General features: G+C 39.5%; 1 protein-coding gene and 1 pseudogene across 2 annotated transcripts in view; one reads left to right on the top strand and one right to left on the bottom strand.

Annotated features, from left to right (window-relative positions):
* IPCEF1 (interaction protein for cytohesin exchange factors 1) overlaps positions 1-26,097 on the top strand; it is a 209,206-nt gene that overhangs the window by 139,414 nt on the left and 43,695 nt on the right. For both annotated transcript variants that reach the window (XM_024248653.3, XM_024248652.3), the window contains exons 6-10: positions 837-910; positions 2,754-2,825; positions 9,773-9,831; positions 11,194-11,279; positions 23,968-24,340. In XM_024248653.3, coding sequence (XP_024104421.3) covers positions 837-910; positions 2,754-2,825; positions 9,773-9,831; positions 11,194-11,279; positions 23,968-24,340 — 664 coding nt within the window. The remainder of the gene's footprint in view (positions 1-836; positions 911-2,753; positions 2,826-9,772; positions 9,832-11,193; positions 11,280-23,967; positions 24,341-26,097) is intronic.
* On the bottom strand, positions 6,378-7,132 carry LOC129060110 (large ribosomal subunit protein uL22-like; annotated as a pseudogene).

Genomic DNA, 26,097 nt, shown 5'->3' with positions numbered 1-26,097 from the left:
CCAGTGTAGATGAAAGAAGATTTGAGTTCTACAGGTGACGAACGATCTATCTTTGTTGTGGCTCAGTTAAACTTTATTTGTAAAACACAGATGAACAAATTCTTAGAGAGGTGGGACAGTGATTATATTTCCTATACATGTTTTTGGTGATGTAAAGTGACATTTATGCTACGTCCTCATAAATGTAATTTTCTTCTGCCGTCTTTTCTTTGTAGAAAGAATTCCCAGAAATCAATGATGGGACTGAGGTTCTGAAAGATGTAGCTCTGTGATTCAGTCCCCATGGCCCTGCCCACAGACTTGGGAGAGAAATAATGTTTGTTGAGTGACTCTTAGCAGTTTTATTTGTCTGAGCTCATTTAAGTCATAACAACCAGTAAGTGGTCAATCCATTATAGGAATGTAGATTTGCTAACTCCAGGGCTCTGGGCACCATATATATCAAGAATGCTAGTTAGGTTTCTTCCTGTGTGCTAACTGACTAGAGTAGTAGGAATAGAAGATGCTGTCGATGCTGATGGGCTCAGCAGACATGACTCTGTTGGGTTAACTATGTTTTCCACGGAGACAGGAAGCGGGTGGAGGCAGGTCCTATGCCTGCCATATGGTGACCATCCCTAAACTGTGTCATGTCATGTCACTTCTCTTGGAAAGATTCTGGGTGACTTCTCATGAACTGTGAATCTGGGACACCTCCATGGTGATTCAGGGTGGTTGGTATCTCTTGATTCTCCCTCATTTCATTTATACCATCCCTATTCCATGTATATGATCTCAATGCACTAATCCCCAGGACTGATGCATTCATTCCTATTTGTGGTATGTATTTGTTTCAGGCAGAGAAAGCTGATGGATTTGTCAACTTGCCTGATTTCACTGTGGAAAGAGCATCTGAATGCAAGAAAAAGCAGTAAGTGGTCTCTCATCTTCCACAAAACTCTGAGCCAGGATACTATCTCTTCATAATGTTCACCAAGTGATATGGTGATTTAGAAGTGAGTGAAGGTAACATCGGAATGTCTGAGAATTTGAAGCATTATGGGTTGGCACCCTACATAGAAATAGAAGCATTTAACCTCTCATTTTCTGGAATTTCGTTTTGTGGAGCAGATGGATTTTAAAACCCCCACGAAGCCTTGGCATGGACTGTTGTTGATGACTGTGTCTGTGATGGAATAAACCCCCTCCAGGACTGGCAGGGAGGTCAGATGTCAAGCTTCGGTTCTAGTAAAGAAAATAATAAGCAGTTAAATAGGACTCACCTGAGTTGCAGATATGCCAGCAAGACCAGTTTTTCTTTCTTAGTTCATGGAGTTGTCAGACGCACCCTTGGAATTGAATTTTCTGAGATGTCTTAAGCTTGGAGATTACTCTCTGGTCTAATTTAAATCCCAAAGATTTGAGAACTGACAGGGACGAAAAAAATTAACAGCTCATGGTCCTGGTTTTCCTGAGAAGGAAACAGCCCAAAGGGTCTATGACCTGCTTAGATCTCATGAGAGGGCTGGCTGTAAACCCAGGTATCTAGACTCTCATTCAAGTGCTCCTCCCATGATAGCAGTCTGCTATATTTTGCATATGTGTCCATTTTCACCTTTTTCTTATTATTTCTTCTACCTTTGACATCTTTTCCAGTCTTATCAGAAAGGGGCCTTCCTTTTTGTCCTATGTTACTAGTTGCAGCAATTGAGTAGTTTTCTTTTAACAAGATTGGTAAACTGGTGTTAGCTTTAAGTCTTTGCCTCTGTGGTGTGGTCGCACATGTCCAGTGTTGATTCTTGTGGTTTGGAAAGGATTGGCTATTTACAAAAACCCTGGCCTGTGCCGTGCTGCAGGACTTCCTGCCTAAAGGGTAAAGTGGAAGCCCTTCTCATTTGTTATCTTCAATGTTTTCTGCTTTTCTTTTATACTAAAATCTATTTCATATTTCCCCTTTACTAACAAAGGGTGCCTTGAATAAGATTTCTGATGTGTTGCTACAGAGTGGACGTTCCATACCTGATTATTCTCCTATAAAAATTCTTCTGTATATTTGATTGAAAGTGAAGAAATACCTTGCTTGAAGTAGTTGTTCTGAATATTTTGAAGTGTTATTTCTATCACTTTAAAATTGAATTTATTGTATCTTTATAGCAAAGCAGTTAGCAAGTGAAAGGAAGAGGATATACCTATATGTTTTATTATTTATTTATTTATTTGTTTTTTGAGACGGAGTCTTGCTCTGTCGCCCAGGCTGGAGTGCAGTGGCATGATCTCGGCTCACTGCAACTCTGCCTCCCAGGTTCATGCCATTCTCCTGCCTCAGCCTCCCGGGTAGCTAGCTGGGACTACAGGCGCCCGCCACCACGCCTGGCTAATTTTTTTGTATATTTGGTAGAGACGGGGTTTCACCATGTTAGCCAGGATGGTCTCGATCTCCTGACCTCGTGATCTGCCCGCCTCGGCCTCCCAAAGTGCTGGGATTACAGGCGTGAGCCACCGCGCCCGGCCATACCTATATGTTTTAAATGGCAACTACTGACCAGCTAAGACTCAGCCCTGTTCTGGACGTTCTGACATAAAAAATTGACTCTTAGTTCCCTATATGAAATAGAGACTAGACAATAGGTATTTAATACTACTAAATTATTTTTTGTAAATTTACAAAGAAAGCAGACAAGTTTACAAAGCTTGTATTTTACTGATTTACTTTCAGACCCATTGTTGACTATAAACACTAATTTTTTATGTGTTTGTGCTTTTCCTCCTTCAAGTGCTTTTAAGATCAGCCATCCACAGATCAAGACCTTCTATTTTGCAGCTGAGAATGTGCAGGAAATGAACGTGTAAGTAGAGGAAACTGGTAAACCCCATCCTTAATGGGAATAGACTTAACTTTGGTCTGGTACTGGAATTTTAATCATATGTCCATATCAATTTTTATTTTATTTCTGTTACTTTAAGGATTAATTTATTTAGCAGTTACAATGCCTTCGTGCTTTCTTCCCTAGTATTTGGAAATGGTTTGGAGAATTACATGTATCAAAGTGGCTATTTCAGGGAACCACTAAGTTGAAAAAGGAGTGGACAGAAGTCATTAAAAGAACATGTTAAAAGGAGAATCAGCATCACAAGGAGAGAGGCTTGAAAGTATTATGTAACTGATCTTGCAGCTTTCGGAATTCTACATGCAAAATATTGCTATAGCATTTAATATATGCTGTGTGATTATCGTGATGATTCACGTATTTATCACCTCTCCGTGTATTGTCCGGAACATATTGCAAGATGCCTTTGCTTGGAGTACATCAAACTTAAAATTGTAGATCTCTAGCTCCATTTCCAGGGTGGTCTGTGAAAATAAGTGGGCTGTGTGCAGAGTACAACCTGCCCTACACCATTCCTAATGGTTTAGAGTCAGGTGTGATCACAATAGCTGTTATTTATTTATTTATTTATTTTTGAGACAGTCTTGTTCTGTTGCCCAGGCTGGAGTGCAGTGGTGCGATCTCAGCTCACTGCAACCTCTGCATCCTGAGTTTGAATGATTCTCCTGCATCAGCCTCCCAAGTTACAGGCGTGCACCACCATGCCCAGCTAATTTTTTGTGTTTCTGGTAGAGACAGGGTTTCACCATGTTGGCCAGGCTGGTCTTGAACTCCTGACCTGAAGTGATCCACCCACCTCAGCCTCTCAAAGTGCTGGAACTAAGGCGTAAGCCACAGCACCTGGTCAACAATGGCTATTTGAATCAGGCTGTATTTGAGGTGCTGATTGGAGATATCAGAAGGCATTCTATTTAATTTAGCCCTATTCTCAGAATTCTTAGTGTCTGTTATTATTTCACATGACCAATTGAAAATATGTTAATGGAACGCCTACCACATGCCCCATTGCAGCAGATGGTGGGCAATGGCAATGAAAAAACCACACATAATTCCTCCATTCATAGAGCTTACGCTTAATCTGTTTCACTCACAATAATTTCCTTACCTATCTGCCCTGTGTAGTTCTCATTACTTTCTTGCTCTAGAAACATGAAGAAAAAAAGCAACTGCCTTTCACCAAACATGTGCATGGACACACACACACACACACACACACACACACTCCTTACAGGATATCTGCTCAGTAGCTCTGTCCAGCTAGAAGGACTCTCATCTGTCCCCAATCCTCACCTCCCCAGCATCACCCTCCAGATGAAGACAGAATGGCTTTGTACTGTAGAAAGTCAGGAAGCTCTGTGTTAGAAATAACAAGGCAAGGAACTGACAGTTGAGTCTTCCAAACAAAGCTTTGATTTACTTGGACAAAGAGAGAAGTTGTTTCTATCCTTTTTCTAGTTTTAGCTTTTTTTTCTCCTTTGGTTTTCCGAAGCATCTGAGAAAAATAAGAACAGATACACGAATGGAGGGGATGTTAAAATCCCCACATCAAAGATCTTTACTTATTTTTTTTTATTTGCATCAGTTGCTAAATCCTGTTGGTTAGCAAAGCCCTTGCTGTGTAAGTGGGATGTGGAAGGCACAAGGTCTTGCCTGCTAGCACTTGGAGCCCTGTGATAGTGAGGTCAGTCCACTGCTGAGCCTCAGTTCATCCCAAATGGTCCTTTCTGGTCTTGAATGGCGGTGAGACAGTGCTGCCCGCCTCTCCGCTGCCCACTACCTCCTGCTGTCCTGGATTTTCTTTAAAAGCGCCTTGTCGCTCCAGCTTCCATCCTTGGCTTGTCCTTCCCACTCATTATGTGGCTGATTCCTTGCAAGTAGTTCTCCTCTCTCCAGCAAGAGGTGAGTGAGACAGAGTAGCAGAGAAACAAATGCTTCTAAGTGCTTTGTTTGTAACCTAGTGAATTTCTCCTCCTACACAATAAGGTGAATTTTTAAACCAATGAAAGTGTGAGACCCTTCCATGTTTATCTGAATCCACTGTATTTCATGCAGGTTTGCTCTGTAAATCCCAGATCCCCCTCCTCACCGCCCCAGTGTTTATTTACATTTCCAGTTTATTTATCTTCCAATTTTATGTTCTTCCTTTGCAGAAACCTATCTAATGGTAAGTAGAGTTGCATGGGTAGATATGATATAAATACTTCATCCTGTTGGCTGTGAAATCAAAGTCTTTCACAGTTATCAACGTCAAGATCTTATCGCCTATCTATGCTATGAAGATCTGTTCATTTTACTTGAAATTCTTTTAGGGGTTATCTTTCCAGCTTACAAACAAGATGCAAATTGAAATTTGAACTTAAGGTGTCTGGACTCCATGTTTTTGAATCTGTCAGTGACCTTTAGACTTGAAAATTGTCCATCTGGCTAAATGGTCCATTTTGTCTGGGCCTGAAATCTGTAATAATTTCTCATGTTTATAATATCATTATAGAGTTTCATTATTCTAAAACTGACTTTTCTAGTAGCCAACAATGCAACTTCTCCCTTCTCCCACAAGATTATGCAGATGATAGAGATTTACTTTGCAATAACACATGAAGAACTTCCCTTCTTACTGATGCAGCCCGTTTAAGCAAGGAAATAATGTATCTGGGTATTACTTGGTAAGATGAGAGGTGTGGGGGAGGGAGTGGGTAGCGTTTGGAGTGTTGAGTCCTTGTTTTAGAAGTTCCTCTCCCTGGGCAACTGCATTTCTGCATGGTGACATTTCTCTCAGGGACGATGAAGGGAAATGTAATTAAGTTTAGTAGAAACTCCGCATGTTCTGTAGTGAGTCTCAATTTAAAAGTACAGGGATAAGTAATTAAGGGTAATGAAAGAGTTCGTTTCTCAGCAAAGACGGGAGCTGCCTTTCTCAGACACTGTGGGAAGAATGCTCTTGTTTTGTACATCGATTTCTTAAAACTTGTTCTCCTCCAACACACACATTCACGTCAAGTTAATATACAACAAACTCCCAGGAAACATCTGTCATTTTCTTTTATGTAAATATGAGTCCTTTTGTGCATCCATCTACTTAGCCACAGATAGATGTTTTCCTGCTGCCATGATGTTTTAAAAAAAGTTCTTAGCAAAGAAGGTACTCTAAGCCAGTGGATCCTAGAAAGAAAACAGTCAAACAAGATTCTAAACATCACCAGTTTTTCACAGCAAGTAACTAATGGTTGTAATGAAAAGGATATAGGTTTTGGGTAAGGGCTGAGAGAAATATTTTCTTTATTGTCAACAGTCTTCTATTTTCTCTATTTCCATGTTCGGGAGAGGAGCTTAGAAATGCCTTTTCTTGTTTCAGACACTAAAGTGAAAACTATTATTTTGTCTCTTTAAAAAAATATTTTGCCTATTTCACTTTTACATGCTTTTTTGGGGGAGAATCAACTTATACAATTATGAACTAAGGTATAAGCTAAAAATTGTTATTATGGTGTTTTTAAAAGTGAACCATGAAATGTGTTGTGTTTTGCCTGGTCAGTTTTAAAAAATGAACTTTTAAATGCTTATTTTAATAATACATAAAACGTATTCTTGTCAGACAAAAGGATTTCCTATATCCTCACCTCACTTTCTAATTCAACTACACTCCTTAGGGCTAACCATTTTTTTTTTTTGCTTTCATTTGCATTTATTTTATGCTGAATCGATGCTCGTGCCGTGAGTTTTTGTTTCTTTAGTTTGTTATGGGACACTTTTTTTTTTTTTTTTCTCTCCATGCAGCCACCTCTTGTGGTTTAGGAACAATTTCTTCCTTTCCAGCGAGGATCGTCACCATGTGGCAGAAGGAGCTCATACATAAATTCATCCGACCATGAGCTCTGAAAGTACAGTGGCCCATCTTGGGTGTTTCATTCACCTGGATGTGCTTAACGACCAGAGAATCTACATCTAAACCCTTGAATTCAGCATTACTCTCTGTACTTTTAAACATGTGCAGGAAAAATGTAGCATTCTTGTTGGGCCACCAGCCCTGTGTCCAGCCCCATTTTTTGGCCTGTGCACACCTACCAACTCCACTCTTGGAAGGCTGGAATGGTACACATTGTTTCCGTAAAGTGACATCTTTCAGATAACTTGGTGGCTTTTCATATATGCATACCTTTGATAGCCTAGGGAATTTCGCAGGTGTTCTTAAAGTGAACGCAAAGATTTGAACCTCTTGCTTTGCGTGGTTTTATGGCTTTTTCTGGGTCAAGTGAATAGCAAATCATTTTCACAGATCACCTCAGGCCACTTAGGGGAAGAAAAGGGTTATCCCTCTCTTTTTTTTTTGAGATGGAGTCTCGCTCTGTCGCCCAGGCTGGAGTGCAGTGGTATGATCTCAGCTCACTGCAACCTCTGCCTCCTGGGTTCAAGCGATTCTGCTGCCTCAGCCTCCCGAGTAGCTGGGATTATAAGCGCGTGCCACCACGCCTGGCTAATTTTTGTATTTTGGTAGAGACAGGGTTTCACCGTGTTGGTCAGGTTGGTCTCTAACTCCTGACCTCATGATCCACCCGCCTAGGCCTCCCAAAGTGCTGGGATTACAGGTGTGAGCCACTGTGCCCGGCCATCACTTTTAACGGTAAGATTATATTCTTCCTGAAAGTTTTCTATGCATACCAATTCATGCACATACAAAAACATGTCATTTCTGAAGTACAGTGGATCAGGCTACATACTGTTCTATGCTTGATCTTCTCAGTTAAGAGTATGTTAGGATTTTCCATTTTATACAAATTTCCATTACAAATTTGGAAATTTGTAATTTCAAAGGCACAATTACAGAAGATGTATTTGTTCATAATTTGTTCATATATTTTCCAGGTCATTACAACAACCCCCCACCCCCATCTTCGTCCTCTCATTAGCTTCATTATAACAGGAAATTGATAGAATCAGCGTTGATAGAATAAATAATTTATTTATCCATTTTCTTATTAATGTTTTTTCTTTTTGCCATTACAAGCCTTGTTGGCAGTGAACATTCTGCCACATTTGTTTGTGTATATGAAAGTGTGTTTCTATAGGATTGATATTTATGATTGGAATTGTTGGGTGAAGGGGATGGATATTTAAATTTTTAATGTTATCATCAAATTGCCTGCTCAGAATTGGCTGTATCAGTTTTCATGTTTAATTCAACAAAAGGTGACAATGCTTCTTTTTCTGTTTCCTGCTAAATACTTGAGATCAATAATATTTTTAAGTTTTTTCCAATCCAGTGGTGAAAATATTTTCCTGTGTTTGAGTCTGCATTTCTCAAAATACTATTGAGGCTGAGAAATTTTTTTTCACATATTGTCTAGCTATTTGATTTCTCTGTAAATTTCTGTTCCTTTATTTTGCCTGTTATCCTATTGAGACTTGATACACATTTTTGGGTTCCTGTTTCATATCTGGGCTCTTTATTGGTCCAATTTTAAGTGGCTACTAAGGAGTTTATGATTATTATGTTGCTGAAGGTGATTTCTTAAAGGCTGGAGCTCATCTTTGTTCTTTAGAAACTCCTATTTTGTTTATTATTATTAGTTATTATTTATTTTTTTGAGATGGAGTTTCGCTCTTGTTGCCCAGGCTGGAGTGCAATGGCATGATCTCGGCTCATTGCAACCTCCACCTCCCAGGTACAAGTGATTCTCCTGCCTCAGACTCCTGAGTGTTGGGATTACAGGCTTCCGCCACTGCACCCGGCTAATTTTGTATTTTTTTAAGTGGTGATGGGGTTTCTCCATGTTGGTCAGGCTGGTCTTGAACTTCCGACCTCAGGTGATCCACCCGCCTTGGCCTCCTGAAGTGCTGGGAGGCATGAACCACTGCTCCCGGCATTGAATTTGTTATATATTTTCTATCAAAAAATAACAGGTACAACAAGACCATGGCAGATTGAGGGTTGCATAAGGATTCCTAATTATCTGACAGTTATACAGGTTGGAAGGTGCAATATTTATGGCTTAGCGTTAAGTGTAGTATGCTGAACTGTTCATGGCTTGTTCATTGCCCAGTGTGAGACTGGAAGACATCAAAAGCATAGATGAATTGATAAACGCGTAGCACGGATTTTCACTGTCTCAAAATAGGTACAGAAATAAGCAAGATCTTCCCAATAAGTAGAAGATTATATAGTTAGGAGTATATGTCATAGACACACTTTGTGTCCCATCTTTTAAAAACTTGTGTTTCAAAATATGTTCCTAAGTCAACCCTTGAGAAGGAGCTACAGTGGTCTGCAATGATAAGCCAAGTTTGAGTTTCTGTCTCGTTCTATTTTTGTTATTGATGTTTAATTGGAATTCATTGCCGGTAAAATGGTAAATAGGACATTTTCAATTTTTACCTTACATAAAATTCTTCAAGGAATTAAAATTTGTTCTAGTTTAAAAATACCTGTTAAATTCTAGCCAGATTTTTTTTACTGATTGACATAAAAATATTCCTGGATTAAAAATGGATGATCTTTTCCTAAATTTTTTTCTAAAATAAACTGACATTATTAAGAGTAACACCCAATAACTTTAATAGCCAAGTTACTAAATCCAGTGATAAAGGATTTGATGGTTGCTAAAAATTTCAAATGCAGAATTACAGAAGATGTGTTTGTTCATATATTTGGAATACCTAATTTAGCTGCTCTCATGAACCAACTGAGTAATGGGCCACCTCACATCTTACCTTACAAAAGATACCTTGAGTATGGAAAGTATTGTGAAACCAGAGGCCTTAGGTTTCGATGGCACAAACTTATGCTATTTCTGGAAATGTGCAGACTGATGGTAGAATCATGACCTAATTTCATAACAAACTCTGGGGGAAGGTGAATGGGTGGGGGGCTAATCTCTTTCATCAACATTTGCTTTCTATTTGAATTTTAGGTGGTTAAATAAACTTGGATTGGCTGTAATCCATCAGGAATCCACTACAAAGGATGAAGGTATGTTCTATTTTAAATTTCTGAAAATTTAGCAAGAATATTAGAACAGGTTGAAACAGGGTGAAAAAACAATGTCAAGTTCTATGTATAGTCTGATCCTGAGGAAACATGCTTTGGCATTTAAAATGATCTGAAAATATGTGGAGACAGACATATTCACACAGACTCACCAACATGGAATAGAGCTTCCCATGCTGGCTATGAATGCTTTTCACACTTCACCCACACTCCGGCAGCTGTGGGCTTCATGACATCTCAAACAGTCACTGATGCAAATGTTTAATTGCTCCACTTGTGGAATTCTTACTCATAGACATGATCTCGTCATGATCTGGTCAGTTAACTTTCATCCCACTATTTCCTCCCTGATATTTTACTATTTCCACCAGGTGTGTGCTGAGACTAATTACCCTAAGATTGTACCAGGAACCTGAAGGTCATATTGGGACACAGGCCACATTTTTAGCTCAGTCAGTAGCTTTCAGGGTTCAAAAGCTACAGGAGTCTAATCTTAATGATGCAATTACACCTTAGTGTTGAGAAGAGGGAGGACTTAGCTGCCAGGGCCACTGAACTCATAGTCTTTCTGAAATGCCCAGACCACAATAGGCCTTGGAAATTGGAAGCAGAAAGTTATATCTTCTGATAAGAAAATCATAAAATCTTAGAGTTAGTTAGAAATGGAAAAGTGGCAACTTGATTTGAAACAATAAAGGGGTACAGTGCAATACCATGAAATCAGTGATGTCCTAACCATCTTCTTGGTCCTCTTTTCCATAAAATAAGCACCCATTGTCTATTTATAGATTGTGAGTTAGTACAAAACTACACACAAAACTTCTCCTTGTCCTGGTATGTAAGGCCTTCTATGACATGGCCTCCACCACTTCCCAGCTTCGTTTTCTGCCATATCTTGTAGGGGTCTCCACATACTTGGCCCAGCCTGCTCCCTCAGCCTGGGACTCCCCTTCACAATTTGTGCACCACTGATAGTTTAGTGATCCTGCCAGTTTCAATTCACTAAGATTCCTACGATCAAAATTAATCACCACTGATTTTGTGCTCTCTTGGTATTATGACTCACACCTCTTTTGAGGAATTGTTTTATTTTCCCCAAGCTACGGTTTGTCTTCTTCCTGCATATTGGATGCTCTTTGAGGTCAGGAACCCTGAACTGGCCATTTGTTTCTGCCTCTTATGTAATTCCTTTGCACCAGGTAGTTACCAGGGTAGTTCATTAGATATGAACTTTCTGAATTGGATTGAAATTGCAATAGCCAGATGGAGATAAACCTCTGCTCATGCATTATGGAATAAGCGATGACAGCGTTAAAACATCAAGCATTTTCATTTCTGTTATAGAATGTTACAGTGAAAGTGAACAGGAAGATCCTGAAATAGCTGCAGAGACACCACCCCCTCCTCATGCTTCCCAGACTCAGTCTTTGGTATGTACCGACATAAGTAGTCCGTTGGTCATCGATCAGACGTGTGGAGGTCATTTCTTCCAATTGGGTAGGAAGTAGCTTGACCAATAAATTTTTAGAATGGGCTAAATTAAGATACCTGCCAACAAGCAAGTGCAATTTTCAGGGTGCTGATTTTGAGCCTTCTCCGTAGCAACCCACTGGTATGATAAACTTGGTATATTTGTGTGTGACCCGAAGATGTACCGTACTCAGAGGATTCATGAGGATGCAAAGGGCTTCTAGGTGACAGACCAGTGCTTGCAAAGACTTCTTTGACAGTGTTTATTTATGTTCTCCTTTTTCTCAGGAAGAATTTAAATGCCTTGCCTATGTGCATGTACTGTAACAATGCAAAATGAACTTAGGATGAAAAAACAGCAGAAAGAGAAAAGGAGAGCCAGAAAGAGAGCAGGAAGTCAGGAGTGGGGTTAGTGCATTAAAAGTGCACATGGAGTGATTTGTGTATTCACTAGAGAGGAATTCAAATTTGATTCTAAGCTTTGGAAGCACCAAATGTAAGTTCACATTGTTAATTAATGCGAAGTCTATGGAGAGTTGCTTCATATTTGGATGCTCTTAGCATTACAGTAATGGCCCTGAGGAAGGGTCATACAATGATCACTGGGGAAGTTGATTTTTGGTTTTTATACCTACCATGTACTAGGATGTATGTAGGTGCTTTAAATGTATAAACTTTTAATTCTCCAGGCAACCCTGAGAAATAGTATGATTTAATTTGCATTTTATTTAATGCATTGCATTTAATGAGGCCAAGCACCTTCTCATGTTTGTTAGCCATTAGAACTTTCTCTTTTGTGAAGTGTCTAAGTCTTTCCTACATTTTTAGCTGCTTCCTCCTCCTCCTTTTTCTTTATGAATGATAGGATTTCTTAATTTATTATTCTGTGTATTAGTCCTTTGTCAGCTCTATAGCTATAGGTTGATGCAAAAGTAATTCTGGTTTTTGCCGTGAAAAATAATTCAAAAAACACAATCACTTTTGCACCAACCTATTAAAAATGAGCAAATCTCACTTTTAATCTTTTTTAAACTGTTCCACAATTTCTCTTTGTAAACACATGTTCTTGATTTTAATATATCAGATTTATCCATCACCTTCATTGTGGTGAGTGCCTTTTTTTCCCACTGGTTTCGAAAATTGTTTCCTATCCTAGGTCTTGAGGAAGTAGATATTCCTGTCTTCATCTCATGGTTAAGGAAACTGAGGTTCAGAGATGTTGAATGGCATGCTCAAGTGTCCAGTGAGTGCCTGAGATGGGAATCCCAGTCTGTTTAGCTTTATAGGACATGCTTTTCCTTTTCTTTTTTCTTTTTTTTTTGAGATGGAGTCTCGCTCTGTCACCCAGCCTGGAGTGCAGTGGCACAATCTCGGCTCACTGCAAGCTCTGCCTCCCAGGTTCACACCATTCTCCTGCCTCAGCCTCCCGAGTAGCTGGGACTACAGGTGCTCGCCACCTCGCCTGGCTAATTTTTTGTATTTTTAGTAGAGACGGGATTTCACTGTATTAGCCAGGATGATCTCGATCTCCTGACCTCATGATCCGCCCACCTCGGCCTCCCAAAATGCTGGGATTACAAGCATGAGCCACCGCGCCTGGCCAGGACATGCTGTTTCTACTGAACCATGACACCTGTCCATTATCGACCCAAATGATGGCAGGTTCTGACAGGTTACAGTAGCTCATTCACTTACCAGACCTTTTCTGCCGGAATTTCTGTTCAGTGTGATAGTTTTTATCTTTATTGTGTTTTGCAAGTTCCTGGATTTAAGGTATTATATTGATGATTTAAATAATGACCTCTACTGTTTTTTCACACTGTCAGTGGAGAATTGTGGTCAGTTTTCTAATTTATTTGGCTAGCAACCAAGAAAAGACATAAATATTTATTGAATAAATGCTTATTAAAATATCTATTAAATATGATTAGCCAAAATTAAGCAAGATATAAATAAAATTAAACTTTGAATATGGTAAAATTTAGAACAATTTTTGAACTACATTTATAATATTCTTTGTTAATATATTCATAGCTTCTCCCTAGTGTAATCCTTCTCCTTTTTAAAAATCAATTTTGGATTTTAGAAAAAGCTTTTATTTTCTTTATATCATTCAAACTTAATGATATCTTCAGACCTTACAATGTTTCCCAGCTTTTGACAACTTTCTGATTAGATTACCCTTTAATGCTTCTAAAGACATTATCAACTTTGTATTGAAAATGTTCCTTGTTGTTGATTTAAGAGAGGATTTTGTATTTTTGCTAAGTTTCTCTCTGTCTCTGTCTTTGTCTCTATGTCTGCTTCTGTGTCTCTCTCCTATTTTAACCTGTAACAAACAAATGTTTAGTTGTTCTCCCTCCATTTTTTCCTCAAGTTCATTCTCCCTCACACTGTGCCCACCAATATACCTCTTTTATGATTATTTAGTTGTAAAATACTGGCATTTTCAGTTTTATAATGGCAAACTAGTATCTCAGGTTACTTTGCTAAGAGCGTTATCAGGCATATAGAACTCACTCTGGTGAAATAAAAGCAACCGAGTAGCCATATCATGGAGGGCCTTCTAGAACTCTCCCTGGTGAAATGAAAGCTACCAAATAGCCTTCTTAGATGATGTGTCATGGCTCAATTGCATTATATAATGACAGTCTAACCTGATGTACAATAGAAGTTCAGGGAATACTTGATTTAAAATAAATGAATGAAGGGATACTCATGAGGCCAGTAAGTTAGGTCACTGAACTCAGAAGTATCTTTAAATTTTTTGAATCATCAATCAAATGTTATTTTTTAGAAGTTCTAAGTTGAGCATTTTTTGGTAGGCCATTAATGCTAACATTTTCTAAAGAAGTGTATTGGAAATCGTCAGATAAATGTTGAACAGTTAGATTTTTTTCCCCCTTAGAAACAGAATGTGTTCCTCCTGATCACATATTTCCCAGACAGATTTTGTTTTTGTTTTCTCTTGTTTCTGAAAAACAGACATGGAAGACTCTTGGTTAAACTAACATTTAGGCTTTTTATTTAAGCAGATGAAATTAAAAAAATATAGTAACTTTTTTTTTTTTTTTTTGAGACACAGTCTCAGTCTGTTACACAGGCTGGAGTGCAGTGGCGTGATTACAACTTACGGCAGCCTCACCCCTGGCTCAAGTCATCCTCCCGAGTAGCTGGGACTACAGGTGTGCACCACCATACCTGGAGAATTTTTTGTGGAGATAGGGTTTTGCCATGTTCCCTAGGCTGGTCTGTGGCTCCTGAGCTCAAGTGATCCACTCACCTTGGCTTCCCAAAGTGCTAGGATTACAAGCGTAAGCCACTGCACTCAGTCATAACTTTTATGCAGAAAGTGAATTGAGCTAGTGTTTATCCCAATACAGTATAGGCTAGCGATGACTTAGATATACAAGCCTAGGGACAAAAATATTTTTTTCCCCAAGTTTTTGGTTAAAAATTTATTTTGGGTGATAAACTTCCATTTTGTGGTAATGAACTCAACAGTATAAAATAATACTATTTTGGAAAATTCAAAAAAATTTAAAATCTTGAAAATATTTAATTCAGAGTCCAATCATTCTAATTGCTATAGAGTCAAGATAAACAATGAAACCGGTTTGGACTTCTGCTTCTAATGGGCTGAATGACATTTCACGAGATAATAAATAACATGTAAGGAAATCTTCCCTGAGTGAAGAAGAGGTTTTTATGTTATGTTCCTTCTTCTTCAGAAGGTTTCAGAGGGTTGATAGCAGAAAGAACATCCATTTATTCTCGAAGAAGTTGCAAGTGGGCAGCTTTTAACAGGCTTACTGAAAAGGCTCCAAATAGATGCGAGTCTTTTAATTTCACTTGGGAAGACAATATGTAGAAATCATTATCTGTGATTCCTTTAGTTTCACAAAAGAGCAAAAAAGGAACCAACTTTCTATTAGAAATCTGATATTTTTATAAGCTACAAAGTGAGTTAGGAGCTATAAAAGTCACTAAAAATCTACTCCAGGTATTTTTCCTTCAAGTTTAATTTTTAAAAAGCGTCGTGAGATTACCTGGTCTATGCTTCTGGGCATATTCATTCATTCAACAAGTATTTATTGAGAGCTAGCGTTCTAAATACTTGGAGCACATCAGTGAATAAAGTGGACCATGATTCATGTTCATCATGGAGCCAAACTTCTAGTTGAGGGAGACTGTTAATAAACAATCCACATAGTAAGGAAAATATATGCTACGTCAGAAGCGGAGTCCAGTGAGCCAGGACGTGATGGGGTAGAGATTGGGTCGTGGCAAAGAATAGAGGAGCCAGGACAGGCCGACTGAGAGCTAAGATCTGAGCGAAACCTTGAAAGGTGGTGTGAGAGTCAGCCAAGTGGATATTTGGGGGAAAAGTTTTCCAAGCAAAGGGAACAGTTAGAGTCAAGGTCTCCTTGGTGTGTGGTACTGCAAGGAGCCCTCTGTGGCTGAAGCGGGGTGAACCAAGATGAGAGCAGTAGGAAATGAAGCCAAAGCATAGTGGTAGCCATATCGTGGAGGGCCTATGGGCCAGTTAAGGACTTTAGGGAGCCTTTGAAAGGTTTGAGCAGAGGAGGGATGTAATCAACTTCCGTTTCAAATGGAGCCCTCCATCTGCTCGGGGCAAAAGACCCTGGGAAGTGGGAGGTAGGCATAGAATCAGAAAACTAAGAGAGGGTATACAGTAAGCTATTGCAAAAGATGGCAGCGATTCCATCAGGGGATAGCAGTGGGGTGGCAGAGAAATGGAATGGTTAGATTTTGAATCCGTTTGGAAGGTAGACCATCAAATAGGCAGATCAAATATGAGACAAACAGAGGAGATAAATTTTTATAATCCCAGCTTCTAGTAGCTTATGCAGATTATTCCAACATAACAATCCTCACATTTTGATGTTTTTCAGAAGTAGTTTTTAAAATATTGAAATGAGGAAAAAAAATCAGCTAAAATAAACAAAAGAAGCAATAAGGAAAAATAAATCCTGCAAACTGTGGCCCTTGGCCAGCGACAGAGGAGGAAGTCAAAGTTTCCACCAGGCCAAGGTGGGTGGATGGCTTGAGCCCCAGAGTTCAAGACCAGCCTGGGCAACGTGGTGAAACCCCGTCTTTACAGAAAAACAAAAAAACAAAAAAACCCCAAAAAGTTTAAACACAGAAAGAGGTGAAATTAATTTTGGAAATTCACGTTTAATCTTAACAAGACATACCTTGAACAGTTGTCTACCAAAGTCATTTGATTATTCAATATGTGTACTAAATGAAAGAACAGAAATGCAAGTGGATAGTTGGGTGAAAAATTCTCAGTGACTATATATACAAGAAAAAGGTAGAGAGAAAAATTCACCCTTTCTCCTCAAGATTTCAAAAAATGATTGTAAGCCATATGGTTGAATAACTGATTTTAAGACTTTGCTAAAATTCGTGTTTATATTTTTGCCTCTGGCTTTAACAGCTCGTCTTCATTCGCAGCCTGCTCTCCTGGCAGTCAGTCACGCAGCCTGGTGGCTCTCCCCCAGCCTCTCTCCTGCCTTCTGCTCCCACTGCCTAGTTGAGGCCCTCATTAGCCCTGGCCTGAGTTTTTGAAATAGCAGGCTATTTTTCTTTCCCTGTCTCTAGTCCCTCTCTCTCTTCTCCTAAAAACCACCTCCCAATTAGTCTTCCTAAGATGCAGTTCTGATCACATTGATTCACCTGCACAAAAGCTTCCAGTGAATTCTCATTGCTTCTTAAATTAACTCCTGAGTCTTTGGCTTGGTATTTTAGGCCCTTGGGCTGTCTTCAGGCTGCCATTGCAGTCTTGCTGCCAATTTTGCCCTTGTCATCAGCCCAACAAACGGCCTGCTGTTTCCCAAAAGCGTTCCAGACGTTCCTGCCCTTGCACCTGTAGGTATAAAGTTTCTCCACTTGCAGGACCACTTGCCCCTGACTCCCACCCCAATCCCACCTTCTAAGTATCTTTCAGAATGGTAGCTTCAGATGTAGCTTCCTTCATGAGAGCATGTCTAGTCCTCTAGGTCAGGGTAATTCTTCCCTCTTCTGAACTCTCTGTATTCCCGTAGTGTTTCTTTTTTTGATGATTTTTTCATGTTGTTATCACAATCTGCTTTTGATTACAGATTTTGTGTATCTGGTTTATTTCTCTAATTATTAAATTCTTAAAGTCAGAGCCAGTGCCCAATATCTTTTCATTTACCCACATCATTTATGACTGTGCCTAGCACATATTTGAAACTAAATAAACATTTAATGGACAGATGGATGGGTGAGTGAGTGATTGTTGTGACTTCCTCCACAACCCCCACAAATTTCTTGCTCCACAAATATTTCCCCATGTGAATGAGAAATATACTACTTTCCACTTGTCTAGTGCTTTGGCATGGCTTTGAGAAGAATGATTTCATTTGACTCTCATAGAAATCTTGTATGAGTTTTACAAATGAGGAAGCCAGGTTCCAGAGAAATACACATAGCTATCAGAAGTAGCATTTGCAAGCTGCTTATGTTTCATGTAGAATATTCTTTATGGGATATCATTTGCTCTTCTTGATAAATTTGAGTTAGTCAGGCAGCTGATAAATATTTTTGTGTATTTACCATGCGCCAGGGACTGTTACCAATATGGGGGTGCCATGAAGAGCTTTTGAGAATAAAGTCTCCTGACATCTCTTGATAGCCAAGGTAATCCTTTGGCAAAAGCCTCAGATGTAAGCCATTAGTTTCAGGCCTAGCAGCAGCTGGGGATGGCTGCAGCATAGCCAGGTAAAGGGGATCTGAATGAGTTCCCGAAGTGTCTGCTATTGTAATCCTAGTTGGAGGAACACAAGCAGAGGCATAGAGATACAAAACTTTATGATATGTTAGAAAGGAAGGAATAATCAAATATGATAGCATTTGATTTTAAGTGGCAGCCTGGGGTAAAAAAAATGGAAAATGTGTACCTTGTTCTAATTGCAGTTTATTCATTGTCCTCTAAAATATTTCTACAATACACAGCCACTCAAATTCAGCAGCATATACACTAACTAGTTAGCTAACTAATTAAATAATAATACATAATAAATTAATGTGTTTATTTGTGCGTGTATGTTTTTATTTTGAACAGAGTCTCACTCTTGTTGCCCAGGCTAGAGTGCAGTGGTGTGATCTCGGCTCGCTACAACCTCCGCCTCCTGGATTCAAGTGATTCTCCTGCCTCAGCCTCCCAAGTAGCTGGGATTACAGACATGCACCACCACGCCCAGCTAATTTTTGTATTTTTAGTTGAGACAGAGTTTCGCCATATTGGCCGGGCTGGTCTTGAACTCCTGACCTCAGGTGATCCACCTGTTTTGGCCTCCCAAAGTGCTGAGATTACAGGCATGAGCCTCCACACCTAGCCAATGTTTTAATAAAGCTGTTTTTATTTAAAAAAAATACAGGGATGCTGAATTGAGCGAGATGATGTCTTCTCCCTTGAGCATCTTGAGTTCTGTCTTGAGGAAGAGGGACAGTGCAGTAATAATTCAAACAAATTACTTCAAGGACTGACAAATGCTCTGAAGAAGATGAAGTAGGGCAATGTGCTAGGGAGTGGCTAGGGGTTGGGGGTGGAGAGGATACTGCTCTGTCTGCTCTGTCATGGAAGACCCTGTGGAAGAAGTGATATTTCAGTGGAGGTCCAAGCAATGGGAAGGAGGCCGTCTACCCAACATCCACAGGGAAGCCTTTCTGGCAGAAGGGACCAGAGATGTGGTGATGGGACAGAAAGAAGACCAGTGTGGCTAGAAAGGAGTGGAGAAGGAGGGAGGAGATGCAGGTGGAGGAGTCCTTAGGGGTTCATGTGGACCTTCTAAGCTCTAATGAATACTATGGATATTTTTCTACTTAAGATGGGCAGTTATAAGAGGGTTTTCTGCGAGGAATATTGTGAACTTTCTGTGTGTGTTAGAAATACTCTATCTGTGGTTTGGAGGATGGACTGGGGTGGGGGGCAGTGATAAGGCAGGAAGCCACTAGAATGGTACTTGGAGGTAAAATGACTTCTTCAAGGTCACTTGGATACTAAGGATCACAGTGATGAGTAGATCTTTGGTCAGCACATTGCCCAAGATCATGCAGAAGGTCAGTGACAGAGAAGGAGTATACTATTACAAGGTCTTCTGGTATTTAGGGTAATGCTTCTCCTGGCATATAGGAGAAATACAAACATGATACTTCCTGGGGCTTAACAACAATTGACTGGTTTATTTTTTGTTTTTGCTAATATGGCCAATACAAGGAAAGGGAAGCTGTGTACTTTTCTTCCTTTCTTCTCATTTTTGTTTTGTTTTGTTTTGTTTAGACTTTTTTGTTTCCATGTACTTTGACTCCCTAAGATTTCTATGCTGACTCACTTCTGCCTAATTACAGGCTTTGGGTGGCCATTTTAAACTATTTTTTCACCATATCAAATTTGTGTTTGAAAAACAATTCCAAAAAAAGGATTTTAGGGCTAACATTTGAATGAAGCTTCTTCAAGAATTAAAACTATCCTATACAGAAAATAGGAAAAATCAGTATTAATTTTTAATGTAATCATATCATAGTCTCTTAACTAGAACTAAGATTTTTGAAATGTCTTTAATTTCCTCATTTAAATATAAAATACTTAATACCTAAGTGTTCTGAAAGGAATGAAACCACATACAATTATTAATCACTATAACTAAATAAAATAACACTTTTATTTGAGGTTATGAGAACATTTTGTCGGGCTATTTGCATTGTAATTGGCACCGATTACCCCTTGATCCTGGGATTCGGATAAATCACTCAGCAACTTTATGGAGGATTTCAGGGAGCTCCTCTCCCAGAGGCTGAATAACTCTGGGGTGCTTTTCTTCACAAAGCTGGTTCTGGCCAATTCTTTGTCATTAATTTGTCACCAATTATGTGTCAAACAAGAGGCAAAAAATGGAGGTGAAAAATGATTAAAACCAGCCTGTTCTCAGGTAGCTCATCAAAAAGACAAACAGTCAATCAGTAGTTGCAATCCAGTCGTCCCTTGGTATCTGTGGGGGTCTAGTTCCAAGAACCCCATGGAGACCATATTCTGTGCATACTCAAGTCCCACAGTGGGTCCTGCAGAACCCACCCACACAAAAAGTCGGCTCCCTATATCCTCGAGTTTCTCATCCTGCATCCCACAAATGCTATCTTCATCCCCATTTGGTTGTGGATTTGGAATCCATGGATACAGAGGGCTGACTGTATTTATTGGAAAAATATCTGTGCTTAAGTGGACCTGTGCAGTTTGAATCCCTACTGTTCAAGGGACAACCACGTAAGTTGATACACAAGATGACATTCCACCTATTATGATAGAAATAAGCCCAGAAGCACCAGGCAAAGCACCTACCTGGCCCTGAGACTATCAGAGAAGGCTTCCTGGAGGAGTTGGTGTTTGAACAGACACATGAAGGATGGGCTCATATTTACCAGTAGAGGTGGGGTGGAGAGGAGAGACTAGCACTGCCTTCTGCTTTCATTTGATCTTCACTGGGGAGCTTTATGAGTATATTGCACAGGTGGTTCACAGAAGGCACTGAGCTAAGAGTTCTGTGCTTGATGTTGGCTATTGGTTTCTCCAGAATGTTAGAAATAATGAGCCATGCCTTAGCACTACATGGTCTATAAAGCGTGTTTTCATACTGAATCCTTGGAAATGAAACTCCAGGTTCACTTTGATTTGTATTTTATCAATCTCTTTTCCAATGAAAACTTCCGCTGACCTGAACATGTAGTCGCTTTCTCATTTTCCTTTTCCTCTTCTCCAAGTCTTCTTATTTCCTCTTTCTCTCTCTTTCTTTTTTTTCCCCTCATTCTTCTTTTCTCCACTTAAAAATGAAATTTATAAGTGGTGCCTGGTGCCTAGAGAAAATGGATTGAGAGAGCATTTGCACTGTGTTTGAGTCATAGCACAAACACGATGACACTTCACAGATATTTCTAATGCTCATTTAACAGGTCTTGATACTTTAAGCAGAGTTTTGAGGTTCAATAAACCTTACAGACAGTCCTGTAGCAACTGTGTACATGGTCTCTTGTTCAAATAGCCCAGTTTGCTATAATCTAATTTAGAGTCAGCAGGAATAACAGGAAAAGCTTATTTGGTGTTGTTTCGAAAAAAGGAAGTTGATCACATAGAAGTTGAGTTTTACTAAAATAGCTCACAATAGGGGAACGTGTCAGGACTGGGCCAGAATGGATATTTTTGTTAATATTTATTTTGTAGATCCTGCTAATGAGTAAACTATTCCTGCCATTTATTTGGATGATTTGGGGGTAGTGCATTCCCTTCTCTAGATAACTAGGATTTTATTGAAATTACAAATCTTTGATCTCTTGGTTATTAAAGATCTAAATGATGTAAGGTAACCAGTTTACAAGGTACTTGACATATTCCTGAATGGATTTTTTTTATGTCTGTGCCAGTATATGATTCTTGAGAAGATATGTGATTAGTTAGTATCTTAACTAGAGATTTTAATGTCATGCTACTTAAAAGTGTATTTATTGATTATCTGACAACCCATGTCTAGCATGGAACTGATTGGGTACACATTGGGTAAATATTGGCTTCTCCCATCAAAACTCAGAGCTCAGAATCTACAAATTTCCTGGGGGCCATATTGATTTGGAAGAAAGTCAACTCTTCTGAATTAGTTGCAATGATTCTGAGGTTTTTGAAGAGGATCCTGGTTTACTCTTTGGCTTTCTCTTTCTGTCAACCTTCCTGATACTTCCTTGGAGTTTTTTTGTTTGTTTGTTTTTGTTTTTTTGAGATGGAGCCTAACTCTGTTGCCCAGGCTGGAGTACAATCACGTCCTGGCTCACTGCAACTTCCGCTTCCTGAGTTCAAGTGCTTCTCCTGCCTCAGCTTCCCGAGTAGCCGGGATTACAGGCATGAGCAACCATGCCGTGCTAATTTTTGTATTTTTAGTGGAGACAGGGTTTCACCATGTTGTCCAGGCTGGTCTTGAACTCCTGGCCTCAAGAGATCTGCCTGCCTTGGCCTCCCAAAGTGCTGGGATTACAGGCATAAGCCACCGCGCCTGGCCTTCCTTGGAGTTTTGAATGCTTGATGTTGACAGGCATGTCCCATAGGATGATGTAATGCAACTGAACCATAAAATGCCTTCTCTATCTTATCTGCTGTTGGAGATATAGGGTGATCCGTAGAGTACTGGAGTCTAGATTTTTTTATTTTATTGGCCAATAAAGTTAAAATGGAGGAACAAGATAGAGTTGCTGAATCTTTATTTTGCTACATAGGATATTAAAGAAAGGAAACTCCAAAGAGACAAAGACTTACATGTACTGTCACCATTTTTTAAAAAGAAGGCATGTGTTTCAACATCAAAATGTAGGAAAGATAAAAATCTCAGAATAAATGAAGTTCCTTCCAAGAGTTGTTGGTTATATTAATCCATTTTCACACCTCTGTAAAGAACTATCAGAGACTGGGTAATTTATAAAGAAAAGAGATTTTAATGGACTCACAGTTCCACATGGCTGGGGAGGCCTCAGGAAACTTAAAATCATGGAGGAAGGTGAAGGGGAAACAAGGCACATCTTATATGGTGGCGGGAGAAAGAGTGAGTGAGGTGGGAACTGCCAAACACTTTTAAACTATCAGATCTCATGAGAACTCACTCGCTATCATGAGAACAGCATGGGGGAAACCATCCCCAAGATCCAATCACCTCCCATCAGGTCCCTCCCTCGACATGTGGGGATTACAATTCGAGGTGAGATTTGGGTAGGGACACAGAACCAACCATATCATTGGTGATGTTGCTTCGATGTTTTCTCTCTGGACTGATGAAAATGTCGCCAAGGCTTTTCATGCACTAAGGAATATGTGAGCGATATTCAAGGGTTTAAGTTCGTATTTTGTTTCTGGAATGGCTCCAGCTTTTGCTCTCTTTTTCTTTTTTGGAGGCAGTCTCGCTCTGTCACCCAGACTGGAGTGCAGTGGCATGATCTTAGCTCACTGCAGTCTCTGCCTCCCAGGTTCAAGTGATTCTCCTGCCTCAGCCTCATGAATAGCTGGGACTACAGGTGCGCGCCACCATGCTAGGCTAATTTTTGTATTTTTAGTAGAGATGGGGTTTCAACATGTTGGCCAGGCTGGTCTCGAACTCCCGGCCTCAGGTGATCCACCCGTCTCGGTCTTCCAAAGTGCTGGGATTACAGGCATAAGCCATCACACCCAGCCTCTCCTTTTTCATAATTATCTTTTTTGTTCCATCAGTGTGAATTCAGTGATAGATTGCAAATTATGTTTTGCTCAAAGTGTAATGCAGTATTCTGAAGCATTCCCAAAAGAGGCCTTTTAAGTTTCTGGGGAGTATTGATGAATAGGACAAATCATGATAAGGAGATTTTTCAGATCCTAGAACAGTGAATTTAAAGTTACATAAATCAGTTTTGGAGAATGAAATCCTAAAGTGTGTCAAACAGAAATAAATATCATGCCTTTACCTTTTGACTCTTTTATTATTGGTCACTTTTTGAAATAACACGGGGACACCGTGATTGAAAATGAAAGGTAGAGAATGATGGTTTAATCATGATGTCTTTTATTCTTTTTTTGGTTTTATTTGTGAAAAATAGGCTGCACAGCAGGCATCATCATCCTCACCCAGCCTGAGTGGAACATCGTGTTCTTTCTCTTCCCTGGAAAATACAAAGAAGACACCCAGCAGTTTTCCTTCCTCCTTATCTAAAGAGAGACAATCCTTGCCTGACACAGTTAACAGTTTGTCTGCTGCTGAAGATGAGGGACAACCAATAATGTTTGCTGTGCAAGTTCATTCACCTGTACCCTCAGAGGCAGGCATCCACAAGGCCCCGGAAAATAGCTTTGTCACATCAGAAAGTGGATTTTTGAACTCTCTATCTAGTGATGATACTTCTTCATTGAGTAGCAATCACGACCATCTTACTGTCCCAGATAAGCCTGCTGGATCAAAGATCACGGACAAAGGTAAACCAAGAAATTATTTATTCTTCGTTAGAGAATGAATATTTGTGTGTGTGTGGAACTCTAATATTAATTTGTCGCAAGAATGGTTAAACTCATGAATGATGATTCAATAATTAGTCAGTCAAGTGCGGCTATGCCCAGAGGTTGCTTTGTAGAGGAGTTTGCATGTGGACAACTCCAGCTACTAGGCCACTAATTACTTGCTATAAGTGTCACTAACCGACTGCTTCAGAACTCTAAGACATGTGATCATAAAATAACGATACTTTTCCACCAATCGGAGAAAAAACTTGCCTCTTTTTTTGGTCCCATGTCCCATGCGCTGGAGCCTGTGGTGGTTAAATCAGGATTTTGTAGTCTGGTATTCATAACATCACCTTGATAGTTCAAAATGAGCTTAGAGCAGCCACTTTCCCTGGGCTGTGCCCCAGACAGTATCTAATTCTTAGCCCATTGGCTCCTGAATGTTCCTGTGTGGGTAATGGGAAGACAGACAATTTGCACGCACTTTGTGCAGCATTAGAACCTTTACATATAAAGGAGAGCACAACTTATGCGTTCAAAAAACATTTTAAGTCTTAACAAAGGAAAGAATTGTGTGTGGAAGTTAATAATATGAGGTTTAAAAAATACTCTGATAACTGGTCGTTGTCTTTTATCCAGGACTAACTTATTTTTATTACTGTTCAATCATGACGTATCTTTTCTGATTGTGCGCTATTCATTCTGCTGTAAAACACGGTTACCTGATGGAAGATACTGAGCAGTGAAAGAATGATGAGTTTGGTTTGTATATTTTTGGTGTGCCATTGAGAGAAAGTTGACTTGCTAAATTCTCATAATCACTTTCCAGAGTGTCTAATGACATAGATGACTGCTCTCTCCTCCCCTCTAGCCTAATCAGGGAATGTTTCTTTAAGTTCTCAAATTTCAGATGGGTACCCTGCTAATTTAATTTTTGGTATCAGCGTAATTTGGCCAAGGATCACAACCGCAGACCAAGTTTTGTGTGTGTGTGTGTGTGTGTGTGTGTGTGTGTGTGTATAATATTTTAAAAGTATGTAAATTTCATTACTCAGCCTGGTAACTAATTCTCCAAGTTATAACAGTTGTCACCACTCTCTGAGGCCTTACCTAAAGATGCTTTACACAGACCTGCCTGGTCTCTGATGGCATTTTTGTTATACCCCTCCCCTTTATTTAGGCCAACTATCTAGATTAGAAGAACTGGAGTAAATAAAAGTCTGGCAAACCAACCTATTTCTAGAGGTGAATGAGTAACATAGGGAGGAGAAAGGAAACCTTGTCACTGAGGAATGGAGAGGGCTAAAGATTGGACTGTGAGGAAGAGTAGTCTCAACCCGCCCTCAGGTTTGTGAGTTGCTGTCGTTTGGTGAAAATATTGAGCTTAATTATATCTCCTTGGAAGCACAGAATTGAGTTCAATGGTGCAAGTCAAAAGGAGACAGATTTAAGCTCAGCATAAGAACTTTTTTTTGATGTTGTGAACTCTTCAAAAAATAGAATGGGTTCCTTGGAAAGTAATGAATTCCTTATCACTGGAGGTGTTTACTCATTCTGAGACAAACATTTTCATTGAATATTGATTGCCTATTGAGTGTTGGTCACAACTCTTCTTCTTGAAAATATATACTGAAGAGAGAATTTAAGCATCTTGAACTAGATGTCCTCTATCTTGATACTTAGAAGAGACTTCCAGATATAGGACTGGTGGAACTAAAGAAAATAATAAAAAG

Source organism: Pongo abelii, chromosome 5 (assembly GCF_028885655.2).
Source record: "Pongo abelii isolate AG06213 chromosome 5, NHGRI_mPonAbe1-v2.0_pri, whole genome shotgun sequence".
Classification (NCBI taxonomy): domain Eukaryota; kingdom Metazoa; phylum Chordata; class Mammalia; order Primates; family Hominidae; genus Pongo; species Pongo abelii.
This window is presented reverse-complemented; position numbering and strand designations above follow the sequence as displayed.